The sequence below is a fragment of the Apostichopus japonicus genome, chromosome 5 (assembly GCF_037975245.1).
Source record: "Apostichopus japonicus isolate 1M-3 chromosome 5, ASM3797524v1, whole genome shotgun sequence".
Classification (NCBI taxonomy): Eukaryota; Metazoa; Echinodermata; class Holothuroidea; order Aspidochirotida; family Stichopodidae; genus Apostichopus; species Apostichopus japonicus.
The window spans coordinates 3,777,933-3,791,963 of record NC_092565.1 but is presented as its reverse complement, the minus strand read 5'-3'; the positions used below and the strand labels follow the sequence as shown (position 1 = coordinate 3,791,963).

At 36.8% G+C, this 14,031-nt stretch overlaps 1 protein-coding gene across 4 annotated transcripts in view; it reads right to left on the bottom strand.

The window, feature by feature from the left end:
- Positions 1-773: 773 nt before the first annotated feature.
- LOC139967339 (uncharacterized) overlaps positions 774-14,031 on the bottom strand; it is a 62,792-nt gene continuing 49,534 nt past the window's right edge. For all 4 annotated transcript variants that reach the window (XM_071971025.1, XM_071971026.1, XM_071971027.1 and 1 more), the window contains 11 exons: positions 13,759-13,872; positions 12,966-13,088; positions 12,233-12,355; positions 11,547-11,669; positions 10,809-10,931; positions 10,348-10,482; positions 8,985-9,131; positions 7,072-7,227; positions 5,334-5,489; positions 3,601-3,720; positions 774-2,022 (listed from right to left, as the gene is read on the bottom strand). In XM_071971025.1, the coding sequence (XP_071827126.1) occupies positions 1,760-2,022; positions 3,601-3,720; positions 5,334-5,489; positions 7,072-7,227; positions 8,985-9,131; positions 10,348-10,482; positions 10,809-10,931; positions 11,547-11,669; positions 12,233-12,355; positions 12,966-13,088; positions 13,759-13,872 (1,583 nt within the window). In that variant the 3' untranslated portion in view covers positions 774-1,759. The remainder of the gene's footprint in view (positions 2,023-3,600; positions 3,721-5,333; positions 5,490-7,071; positions 7,228-8,984; positions 9,132-10,347; positions 10,483-10,808; positions 10,932-11,546; positions 11,670-12,232; positions 12,356-12,965; positions 13,089-13,758; positions 13,873-14,031) is intronic.

Below are 14,031 nucleotides of genomic sequence, written 5' to 3'. Positions count from 1 at the left end.
ATGGTGTTGATACCATTTCCAGTGGCGTGTGCAACTTTTTCTAAACTTCCTGGGGAAGTGAGGGGGGGGGGGCATGTGTTCCTACACCTTATGTGGTTATTTTAAGTTACAGGAATATCGCCCAGGCCAAGATCGTTGAAGCCGACAACATATGTAGGGTGTTTTGAACTCTCAGCTAGCTTTTATAGAGGGCCCAAGGCAATTTTCAAAATTTGAAAAGGTGCAGTGCATTTTTTGCCATAGTGAGAGAGAAATCTATACAGAAATGACAAAACAGTAAAAAGTATCACTTATCTTCTATAGTTTTATCATACAGTCAGTAGTGTGTAAAGGGGAAGGAGAAGAGGGGGGGGGAGGGGCAGGGGGCTATGACCATTCGGTAGTAAACTTAATTACACCCCTTGTAAGTCACAAATTTGATTTGGTGAAACTTACAAAATTTCTTCAGACTTTTTTAATTGTGTGATTTGACTATACTTGCACTTTTAACTTCAGTGTGACCTTACATTTTTCCATGACATACATACATGCACCCCTCCCATTTCCATTTGAAAACCTCAGGTGACACCCAGCTCGAAATCAATCATGTGTGTAGGTGTGTATATGTTGTACAAAGGAATACTTTTAGTAAAATGATGTTATGCTCGTGCTGTTTCACATGAAAGTTGGAAAAATAAATAAATAAATAAAGAATAAAAAACAAAAATAAAAATAAAAATAAAAATAAAATAAATTGGAAAAGAGATATGAAAGAAAACAAAATGCATCTCCAATGACGATGAAATCATAATTCTGTTTATTCAAGCTGGAAATGTTGAGAAAAAAAGTCAAATTACATTTCTTTCATGGTGCACTTTCCATTGTGTATATAAAGTACATTAAAAACTGTAACTGGAGGTAATAATAATAATCAGCAGTTATTTTTAAGAGGCTAAAGCGACCACAAATGTAGGAGAATCAAACAAGGGCTTAGGGATTAAAACTTACACATCGCGTGGCTTCCATTACAACATTTTTAACTCAAATTTGGAATCTTTTCAATTATTACTTCAATAATAAAGGTCCTGGGGACATTTATGTCACCAGGCCCCTCTTTCGGAGTGCTCATTGTAAGTACATCACGATAAAACCAGAATACACTATTATTTATTAAAATTTTTAAAAGCCCCCTTATTAACCCCAGGTCTCCCTCTCATATTGACTGCCCTGCACTGTGTAGAAAACCTGCTATTCAATTAACAACTCGTTAATTAGTCACAATGAGGGAGTAACCAAAGACATGAGAACATTAAGCAGTTATATCAGAAAGATTTAAATTTTTCCCCAATGTATGTATGTATGTATATATGTATGTATGTATGTATATGTGATCTTCCCGCAAGCAGGAACTCGCCAAGGAAGCCATGGAGGCTTATAGACTCGCAAGCTGTAAATGTAAAGTGCATCTTAAGTTTGCATTAAAGCTGGAATTTTCTTCTTTCCTAGACAGCATTTAAAAGCTTCACAATTTAAGAGTACTAATGTTGTCACTCACCAATTCCAAAATAGTAGAGAAGAGTATTCAAGTAGAAAATTTAAAATATCCATGCATTTATGAATTCCCATTCTAATATGAGATATAATAGTACAGAAATGTATCTAGTCATCTGTTATCTAGTTTTTTTGCTTTTGTATATTAACTCTGAAACATAATAGTGTATAAGAGAAAAATTTAAATGACGTAAAGACAACTGGAACTATACAAATTGTTGTCAAATGATCAATTGTTCGGTAAAACCTGAATCAAGAAAGAGCAGACTTCCGTGTTGCCAAACACATCTTCAACGTTGATGATGGCCCTGAACGATGTGCCCACAGGGTACACGGCTCCAGGAGTAGTGTTGGCAGAGGTGACCCTCACAGGTAACTGGGAATCATCTTCAAATCTTAGCTCCTCCCAAGTGACCGCGGCCTGGCCTTCATTGGTCCTTACGACGATGGGAGCCGCTGGACAGTTGAGGAAAGTGGGAGGAGTGGTGTCACCTAAACAAGAGGAACGGCAACAGAACAACGTCTGATATCTTTTGATTGTGATTGTTGCATATTTGATCAACTTTAAGCCTCTGTGGAGTGATCATGGCACCCTGTGCTTCTGTACTGGATCAGCAGGTCTTAGAGGTGAACCACCTTTAGTACAAATGGGTATCAATGTCAAACACAAACCAGAGAGCCAGGAGGCTTTGTGATTCCTTGCCTTATACGTTTATATATGGAATCACCTGGTTGATAAAAGTAACTGAGGAAAATGTGTCCTAAAGTCAAGTAACAGAACATCAGAAAAGAGTTCCAGACAACTTGACCCTTGCTAATTAAGGTGACTAGCTTCATTGTTGAAGTTATCGTGCTTACAAGCTTAGTGTTCAAACTTTGACCAATATGGTTCTCCTGCTCAATAAGGTGCATCCATGTACTAAATACAGAGTTCATCTAACCTCTTCTTTGTGAGTTGTGTTTACAAGATTTTGGACATTGACCTCTGTTGACCACAAATGACATTTGACCTCAACAGGAAGCAATGAGTGTCTTCTACACCATATGGTGGATCCACATACTAAATATGACATTCATCCACCAAACAGTTTTTGAGTTATTGTATTTATAAGGTTTTTGGAATTTGACCTCAAGTGACCTATAGACCACAGAAAGCAGTAGGGTTCTTCTACTCATTATAAAGTAATTACATCCATGCACTTCATATGGAGTTCATCCAAGTTCTACTTTGTGAGTTAATGTGGATACAATGTTTTCAGACTTTGACCTCTGTTGACCTCAACAGAAAGAAATGAGTTTTCTTTTACTTAACATGGTGCATCCATATACTAAATATGAAGTTCATCCACCCTACGGTTTTGAGTTATCATACTTACAATGTTTTCAGACTTTGACCTCTGTTGACCTCGACAGAAAGCAATGAGTTTTCTATTACTTAACATGGTGCATCCATAAACTAAATTTGAAGTTCATCCACCCTACGGTTTGAGTTATCATACTTACAATGTTTTCAGACTCTGACCTCTGTTGACCTCCACAGAAAGCAATGAGTTTTCTTTTACTTAACATGGTGCATCCATATACTAAATATGAAGTTCCTCCACCCTTTGGTTTTGAGTTATCGTACTTACAATATTTTCAGACTTTGACCTGTTGACCTCCACACAAAACAATATGTACATCTTTATACCAAATATGAAGTTCACCCACCATATATTTCTTGATTTATTGCATTTACAAGCATTTACAAACACACACACACAGATGCAGGCCATCACCATCGCATATGGATTCATTTTGCATCTGGCAAGGTATAACACATGCCAGATGGAGGCAAGCAACTTTAGAGTTTTGATAGCATTTGGTTAACGTTAGGTTGTCTCTCTTGATGAATCGATGGGGAACATAATCCAGTGAGTTGATAAAGTGCCTCACAATGTTACACAATTGTAAGCAAAAGAAAAGTGACTCTTATGTCAACAACAACAAAATTCATTACTTGAGTAGTCACCATCCTGTTTTACATAAAAGTTATTGGAAATACTCAGCATCATAGATCATCCATCATACCTGCCAATAATTCACAAGTTTCTCCTCCGAATGGTCTCTGACACAGGCAGACAAAGTAAAGGCCAAAGGTCATGCACTGACCACCATTACGGCAAGGGCTAGTTAAACATGGATCTGCAACTATGAGAAAAGGAATGCAATAGAAAAGATTTAAAAAAATTAAAGAAAACTCCCAAATTTTACAGAAAGTTTTGATGCAGTGGGATAAATTGATATAAAGTCTGGATACAAGAAACTTGTTTCGGAGCAAAATGCATTTAGTGTAGTTGACAGTCTTGGCAAAGGAAAATGATGTTCCCACACATTTGATTTGAATTTGATTAGTTTAAATACTTTTAAACAAATAAAATTCTGGACTTTTTCAAAACCAAAATATGTCTTTACCTGAATTTGGTTTGCCATGAAGCCTATACACACTAATGATGAACTAATGTTAGGCTAACTATAATAAGCCTAACATCTACATGAGTATTTGGTGAGGGGGCAATTTCAGAAGAGCCATGAACACCAAACATATGACATGTCATACGACCATCATTTTTTACCATAGTTTGATTATAATGTCATTAACTTTATATCACTCCTGTAACAAACCTTGCTTCGCAAAACTTCATGTCACATCTAAGAAGATGAGTTCAAAATAGGATTTGTCATCATCACTATTTCAGACGAAACTGCATAATTTGTGGACTTTAAAGACCAAGGAAAGAGGTTTTACTATTCCCCTGCTTTTACCAGACTGTGCAGGAACCATGCATGTGTGTTTAACAGAGTTAAGTTCAGTATCAAGAATTAAAGGCTGAGGAACTAACGAGCTATTAAAACGATTTGTGAAGGCAACAATCAGATGATATGGCTCATCAACAAAAGACACAGAAGAATCCAGCACTAAAGATAAATGAAACATTATCAGACTTTTGCCAATATTGTTTGGTAATAGAGTTTTATATATGACACGGTCAAAAATGACTGTTTCAAAACTGAATTTGCTGTGAAATTTCTATATTTGTAACTTAATGGTGAAAATGTGCTCATGATAGCATATTTGATTGCAGAGATGGGACTTTTTTGAAGTTTGTGGTCTTTTTGATGAAGAATGTATTTCCATGACAACAGCAGTGAAAATGACCATTGCAACTGAGCAGAAAATCTATTTGCCATTCTTTATAATGTACAAATTACTTATCCACAGGGAGGGAAATAAGAATCAAACGTTGCATTTATATGAACCCTGATCTCAGAGTATATTTAAAGCCAAGTAAACATATTAAAATTGCATTAAAATTTAAGAACCACTAAATAACAAGGTTTTAAATGAAATAGTACTTATTTTGACAAACCACAATGACAACACCCATCACCTACTGTGGTTCATTTCCTAAAAGTAAATGAATCTTTAATAGTTCCCTTCCAGAGACTATTTCTAGATCATTTGAAGATAATGAGATAAAGTTTTCAACTAGTACTTTATGAAATATTTTTGTCTCCTTGGTAACTATCAGCAAATTATCCATTTTAAATGTTCCCGCTGTTTATTTCAATAAAGGATTGATGACAGCTTAAATTGGGATTTTATATTATTTTTGATTATTCTTATTTTTATTTTGAGCTTACATTTTATTTTATATTTTTTGTTTTATATTTTATTTGGGCTTACATTTTATTTTATATTATTTTTTTATTATTCTTATTTTTAATTTGAGCTTACATTTTAAGAAGAACAAAAAACTCACCGAGAATGTTACAAAACTGACCAGCAAAGCCGGGAGCGCAGTCACAGATGGGGAGTATGTCAGCAAACGTGCTCTGGTAGAGATTACGGCAAAAGCCGTTCGTGCCGCAATAGTCCACTGGTAGATTGCCACACTCGTCAAGAAATGGTGCAAGAGCTGGAGAGAAATTGCCGCATTTAATAAGAACAATACTTGAGATGTTAATAATTAGTTCATTATTCATGGAGTTTTGTTTGATATCATATTATCAAATCATTATTTACGGTTTATGACTAAACTTTCACAGCATCAGCAAAGATAATTCTGGCATCATAATATGAGACAGACAGTCGTTGTAACACCTCATTTGACCTTGAGGTCAGTCGCAACCAGAGATCTTCCTGACTCAAATTCAATTATTTACTCTGCAGGTCATTGAATTATCTTCATGGGGAAAATCTTTCACAATCTTCGAGTCACTAGCTCAATATTTTGTGACCTGTCACAACACTGATCTTAAAATAGAAGACTGCATTTGGTTTCCACTTCTTGCAAGTTTATCAGTTCTTACTAGTATCAATCAAGATATGTTTAAATTGATCCAACTTAAAGACACCTTACTATGTATTTTTCACCAAATGATGAATTTCCACTACTCATTGAGTCATTTGTGATTCCATCGGCGACTCTAACAGGTTTGTCAATATTTCCACATAAGTATATATAAATCTTATCATGAAATTTTCAAATTTTTTGGATGTTTTCTTCATTTTGTTATGAATCCGGGAGGGATTTATCAATGACAAATCAATGTCAATAACTGCTTTCAGCTGTATAAATGTAAGGTTAAATGTCAGTGAAGAGTGCATAATTTTGTATCCAAAAGGATGAACTTTGCAGAGATGCACTTGCATACAAAGGGACTGATTTGCATACAAAGGGATTGATTTGCATACAAAGGGATTGATTTGCAAAAAAAGGGATGAACTTGCATCCAAAGGGATGAACATTTACATTATTTCCATAGTATGAGGTATTAAACCTGTGTGTGTTTATGTGTGTGGTTGTGTGGTTGCAGGCATATATAGCATAAGAAGGGAAGGTCGATTTCTGTGAATATATTCAGGCAGTGTGTTCCAAAGGGTAATAAATATTATTCCCTATGTGTGTGATTTTGATGAAATACACACAAATCTGTCAAGTTCCCCCCCCCCCAAAAAATCCCCCAGTAATAATGTGTTGTTTGTTGTCTTTCTATCGTTTGAACCAAACATACACAAAATGATTCTAACGCCTTCCAAAAATTATCCTTTACATATATACTATTAACAATGCTGAGTTTTTCATTTTCTTAATAAAAAGCGCTGCATTTGTTTAAATGCATTGTCTCGACTCTAAAAAGTAGAGCTAGTTGCAAAGTTTGTTCGATTCATTTATCAATGAGAATTAACTATATCACCATAATTTTGAAACCCATACCTCTTACACTGATGACTTAAACAATAAGTAAAACAACCTAAATGGAAACCCTTACAAAGTTGCTATATGCAATGACCAGGCTGATGGTCAAAGCAGTAGATATCCATTGATATTACCATAGGTTAAGCATGTATATACTCTGCATGTTGGACAAAATACAAAAGAGAAAAAAATATTAAAAAATAAAATATAATAACAGAATTAATGAAAAAATAAATAAAAAAATAAATAATTCAGTGCGCAATGAGTCTAAACAGTAACACTGTGTGTGCTTTCTCACATGTTTGCAGCATACATCCTTGGCCAGTAAACCCTGTAGGGCAGAGGCAGCTGTACTGGAAGGTTGTTAATGGCTGACTGGACACAGAGCTGTCAAAGCAGGTCCCTCCGTTTCGGCAAAAACCCGCAAAACAAGAACTCTGAACAGAACCACCATCTGTAGAGAAATTAAACAAATATTACATTTTATGCCTCCCCAAAAAATAAGAACCCTGCAATTATCCAAGTTAATTCTTGAAGTACAAAATACTTTCCCCAGGAACACATTCATTAAAGAGCTGTAATTTTTATACTGAAGCTGACATTTATGAACTAATGTTTCAAACATTAATTCTGATGAACTGATAAAAATGCTTGCGAGAATTTGTTGAATTTATTAAATTAATTATATTAGGGTTTTGTTTGATTTCCTTTGACGTACAATTAGACCCACAATTATATTGTTACTCTACTGTGAGGTTAACCAATTCAGTGATAAACAGCTTTTGTAGTATTGCATTTGTTCATCTGAAAACTTTCTGAAAATATGAACAATTACAATCACAGGACTATGAAAATGGCTAATTTTTGTTTAAGTTTTACACGACTTTACAACAGTTAAAGGTCTTCTGTATAGACCCCAACTATAGCAAGCTATCATGAAAAGTTTCTTGAGATTACGTAAACGGCCTGCCTTGGTCGTAACATGACCTCTTTTTACCAATTAGTCTGCAACGCCTGCCACATATTTGTTCTCGTATGAGGGTCTATGTGTGAACACTATGATTTACTACACTGTAGACATGAACATATTTCCAGTGTTAAAACAAAGAGCCCAATGGTGTTAAGAACTTGTGCAGGCTAATTGTGGAGCCTGAGGTCGATTTACGACCATGGCAGTTCGATAACGTAATCAAAGAAATTTCCTAGCTATAGCTTGCTATAATTGAAAGACAAAAACGACGACTGTGCTGTGGCCCTCGGATGGACACTTGAAGGAAGAAGGAAAAGAGGCCGCCCCAAAACCACGTGGCGACGAATGGTGGAGGTGGAGCGGAACTGGGCAGGCTGGAGTACATGGAACTCTGCACGCCACGCAGCTGCAAACCGGACCCAGTGGAGGATTGATGTCCGGGACTTGTGTGCCTTCTGGCACAGAGATATTTAAGGTTAAGGTTAAGGCGTGCTATAATTGGAGCCAATAAAGCAGATCTTTAACCCCTGGTAATATGCATATGGTAACTTGTCACACCCACACACCAAAGTGCATGTGCACAATTCAAACAATCCCTTCTGGGGCACTGCAGTGCACCACATCTACGTGGCCCCTGGGGGACTTCCCATATGGTGCTGCCACAAACCGGCACACGCAACTGTATTTATCTCGCAAGTGCCCACTTTATACATCTGGGTGAAGAGAGGCAAAGGACACAACGTAATGAGCTCGCCAGGACTCGAACCTGCAAACCTTAGATCTTAAGTCCTCTGCCTTAACCAATTGAAAACAACTCTCTCACTTTTTCAGGTTTTCCGCATAGATAATTCAGATACATCTGAAGCTGCCATAATGAATTCCATCTCAGAGTAATTAATTCACAATAGTGCTCGCATTAGAGCTTTTAACATGAATGGCCACATGACACAAAAGTTCAGATGAATCAACATGATTTATAATGCCTGCTTATATTTTAGGATTTGATGGTTACAACTACATGGTGATAGACTCAATGACATTTAAGTGTTAATTTGACTGTTAATTGTTCTGCTTACAACTTAAAAAATTGTGACTGTTTAAATGTTAAAATATAACAAAAACCATCAAATGAAGCTGTTTCATGTATAAGCTAAAAGTTTTTACTTTTGCATCTAAATTTCTATAAGTACAGCATATCGCAAGAGATTGGTATGAATAAGTGTCTTTTGATCTTTCCTTACCAATTGCATCGTCGCAGTTATTTCCACGGTAACCATTTCTGCAGATGCAATAGTAACTCTCTGCCCCACGGGATATGCATGATGCTCCATTACGACAGGGTATGCTGACACAGGGATCAGTGGCCGTGAGGACTTGTGAACCCATACCTACACCAATATTATTAAAACACAATGAAGTTTAACATACAAAGGAAAAAAAAGAGAGCTGAAGTACATTGTTTTCTTTTCTGGGAATGTTATATCAAATGAAACTGGGTGTGATGATCTCTAATTATTAAACAGCGTACAATGGGGTACTGTGGCTTATGAACAGTGCCCCCTAGAAAAGAAATGGCTACTTGCATAGGGATTGCCTACTTCCAACTATAATTGGGCTGGATATAGTTTAGTTTGTACTATAAGGGCTGGATATAGTTCAGTTGGTACTACAAGGGCTCAATATAGTTCAGTTTGTACTATAAGGGCTGGATAAAGTTCAGTTGGTACTATAAGGGCTGGATATGGTTCATTGGCCTCGGGGATTGTAATCCTCAGGTCACTGGTTCGAATTCTGTTCTAGCCAAAACTTTTTTCTCTGTTCTCTTTCATGTTTAAACAGAAACATGACAAGCTGCTTTATATCGGCAGGGAATGTTATTCTTGGTTTGTTGGCATTCTTATCTATCATTTCCCAATACAAACCCCTACTGATAAATGGAAAGACGATAGGCTACTTTTTAGCAACAGGGCTGTTATTCTTGGCTTGTTGGCATTCTGGTCTATTACTTCCCAATACAAACCATATTGATACATGATGAAGTTAAACCTCAAATTGTTTCATTTTTTCCTCCCTTCCTTAAAGCTATACACCCTACCTTCAGATGTATTAACTAAGTGATAAATAAGTGATGACAGATCTCCATTGAGACAGGGAGGGAGGGAAGCTGGAGGGAGGGGGAGGGTTCCAAGTCCACAATAACATGCATGGCAGTTTGCAAATTTTATGGTCTAAAAATAAAGAAATACAACACTGATGTGTTTCATATCATCTGGAAGAAAAGGAAATATAATTTCATGTTTTCACTTTTTCTTGCCCAAAACCTTCACACACTAGAAGTAAAGTCAATTTCCATAGGCCTTGAACGTGGATAAATTTCAATTTTGAGAGATTGCATATGTGGAAAACAGCATGTAGTTAAGTTCCTTTTTCGTAACAATAACATTTTATATATGCCTTTAATTACTGCAATTCTCGAAGCTCAAACCCCTGCACTGCTGAACTGTAAAATTTTGATGGTATCCTATACTATATGTTGGTAAAAGTTTTGTGTATTAAGATGATAGTTCTACATATCTGGTCATCACAGTGAGTTGTAGAACAAACCTTCAAGACAGGTGGGTCCTCCAAAGCCGTTTGCACAGATACAACTGAAGGCACGGCATCCACCATCCACAGGGCTAGGTATGCAAGTACCTCCATTGTTGCATGGCAAGCCACTAACACAAGGGTTCAACATTTCTGCAGAAAAGAGTCAAAAGAAATTGAAGAAGAAAAAATGGATAAAATTGCATATTAAAGTTGACATAATGTAGGCTAAAATTGGCTGTCTGGTTATATCCCACTTGATTCACTTGAATTCAAATTATCAGGGAATAACTTATCCAGGATTGCATCGCAAAATCTATGCAAAGTGGGCAAGTGCAAATATGAATAGCAATTAAGTTGGCACACTACTGAAACATCATATAAACTTCACTATTTTATGAGCAATAAAGTCCATAAACCAGAAACAATAAAAAGTCTTCAAATTTATTAAAGAACTTAGTGGCGAAATATGAGAATACCTAGCTCACACTGGAAACCTGTGAAGCATTGCGAACACTGGCATGTATAAGCTGTGCATGAATTGGCATCGTTTATGCAAAGACCACCGTTACGGCACGGCTGATTCTGACAGGGGTTGAAAGCTGTTTGAATCAAAACAAGAAAAAACAAAGACATGTCAATAGTGATATCACCCAGAAAAGAACAACTTGTTTTATTTTTTATTCCCACAGCAGCTCAAAATTAGATGGATATTGCTCAATCAAAACTTTTGGTGACAAAATTGTCAATGTTTACCACATCTTGATGATATGTTTGATTGCAAGATAGGGGGAAAAAATTTTGGAGAAATTTTATGACTGTATTTTTGCCAGCACCGAATTGATCAAACAACATTGACTTAAATAGGAAATGGCTTTCCTCATTTTTATGGCGTACAAACCGTTCATCTACAAATAAAATAATTTTGCACAAGAAATGTGCATCCAGCAATAGACCGGTTCTGAGTAAGGTTAAACCGATAGGGCAATTAGATAATTAACCATCCATCTACCATATATAGCCTGGTTTAAATCAGGATCTTGGTGTGTCATTTTCTAGTAGGAGTCTGGTATGGTTCTTTCCTCTTTAGGTAAATTGCCAGGCTGTGTATGTAGCATCACAATCAGTCTTCTCCTACAGCCACACTGGCTGCTACTGGAATATACCTTTTAACCATACAGTGGGGTACTGTCACGCTGTGATAGACCAGTACTTACCTAATTCACAGTTGAAGCCAGAGATGCAGCCTTGGCATTCACATGTATAAGACGTACACGAGCCATCGACTGGCCTGCAAATCCCTCCGTTCTGACATGGATTGTTCAAACAGGCGTCTAATACTGAAACAGAGGCAAAACCACAGGTCAAGTAAAATAAAATGTTATACTCATTGTCACTACACGGTAGGTGAAGCAAGCAAGTAAATTTTTGAAATATTATTATATTCCTTCAGAACGCAAACAACTTTTATATACTCCAGCACTATACTTCTTATTAGGAGTGAGCTATTACTGTGGCATCAACTAGATATATAGATCAATGATCATTGACTATAAGTCTATACTTCGACAGTTCGAAAACTAGATATATCAATGATTATTTGATTAAGTCTATACTTGGACATTTCGCAATCTCTGGCGCACGACCCCAAAATTGGTTGCAAAAACTTTTTATAGGGTCACAAATATGTTTTTAACAAGTCCATATTCCAAGCTAGCTGTCTTGCATTCTGATGGGTGACGGAGGGTCTGGTGGGTCTTCAATGCCTAAGGGATGCTCCTCTGTAATGGGCCTAATAATATGCCGATCGCTGGTCACCCTGAAGACGGCACCAAAGATACAACTGGTCTTTTCCGTGTTAGTCAAATTTTAAGACATAAAATGAAAGACAAAACCAGTTTACCTTGGTCACAACCAGGTCCAGTGAAACAGCCCTGGCATTGACAGCTGTATTCAGTACAGCTAGTACCAACAGGTGTGCATACAGCACCATTAGCACACTGAGTCAAGGCACATGCGTCAGCTCCTTTATGGTGAAACAATAAAGAGAGTTGTTACAGGTGTATTAAAACCAGAATGTGCCTTTAGTTGTTGAGAGAATATTGAGCATAAAATGAAGACACACAAAAGATAAAGAAAATAGATATATATATATATCAAATAAAAAATAAAAATGCATTGAAGTGTTTAAAGACTTGATTTGTATTGCGACACCATGTAGCTTCTGCTGTATGTTATGAATCATTTACTGCATGAAAATCATTATAAGGTGCAAGGTTTAATACAGATCATCAGACCCAAACACGCAGTGTGAGGGGGTGAGGGACAGGAGGGGGGGGGGGTTGAAGATGGTTCCGACATGACATGCACTTTTGGACAGAAACAGAGAAGTAAAATTATCCAATTAAAATTAAATGTCTCCTCGAGGATGACCTGGCAACATTTGTGTGTTTCTAGCATTTAGGGTGTTTCCAAGGACACATAAGACTCCTTCCCCTTTCCTAATGCAAAAGTTCAATTCCCTTCCCCCCCAAAAATACATACACCAACACCCCCACCCCACCCCTGCCCCCGAAAAAATAAAGAATCCTACACCATCAAGACAAACACTGCATAAAAAGTTAACCAGTACTTACTCAATTGACATTCAGTGCCTGTAAAACATGGCGGGCACTGGCAGAAATATTGGTCACATGACCCAATGTAAAGTTGACATGTACCACCATTTTGGCACTGGCTGTTGCTGCAAGCATCTGCCACTGAAATGCAGGCAAGAAGAGAATTGTGAAGAAAGCTTTCATATATGAACAAAAATGGTAACAATCTGCCTGACGAATTCAAACAAATTTACTCTTTGCTGTTAATATTATATATTGATTACATCTTATTTATTTTTTATGATACTGTAGATAGCAAGCCAAATAAATATAGTTAGTTGCTCCAAACTGTTATTTAGCATGAAAAGCTAATTTCTTCAAAAAAGCAACTGCAACAAAAATCTCTACTGTGATATGCTAATTTTGTATCTTATCAGTAGCATTAATAAATTACTCACATGTACAAGACAAAATAAATAATTACTTCAATGCGGTCTGTCTAGTTGTTGCAGAGGTGACGTAACAACAAAAAAAAACAGTTTCTACCTTACTTTTTATATTGCTATGCTGTTTTAGAGGGATTTTGTCCCATTCTCCTGATTGTTTCCACAATCGCCTGAATATTTGGTGATGGAAAAAATTGGTCATCTCCCTAAAGTTTTGAAAGACAGGTACTGTATGTTGGCAGCTCTGATATTAACCTCTGCATGTTCGGGCAAACGGCACTGGTGCTAGCAACATAACAGTTCCTCTCTGTGATTTCATATCGATAGTCATTAGTATATACAATTGCAGTTATACACTAGAATCTGATTCATTGGTAGGGACTTACCAGTTTCACATCGGTCTCCTCTGAAACACCCTGAACAAACACAAATGAATTCAGCCAGTGACACAGGGATGCAGGTGCCACCATTCAGGCAGGACGACATGTCGCAAGGGGTGGCTGAATTAAGCACGACAAATTAAAATTAATTGATTATCAAATGTATTTTCCATAACAATATATCCATTACAATGCCTCGCAAGTATGATAGGGATGGAGGAAGGGGGTGGGGAAAGTCATCCAGATACTCCCTACCACTTACATCCCCGGCCTAATTAG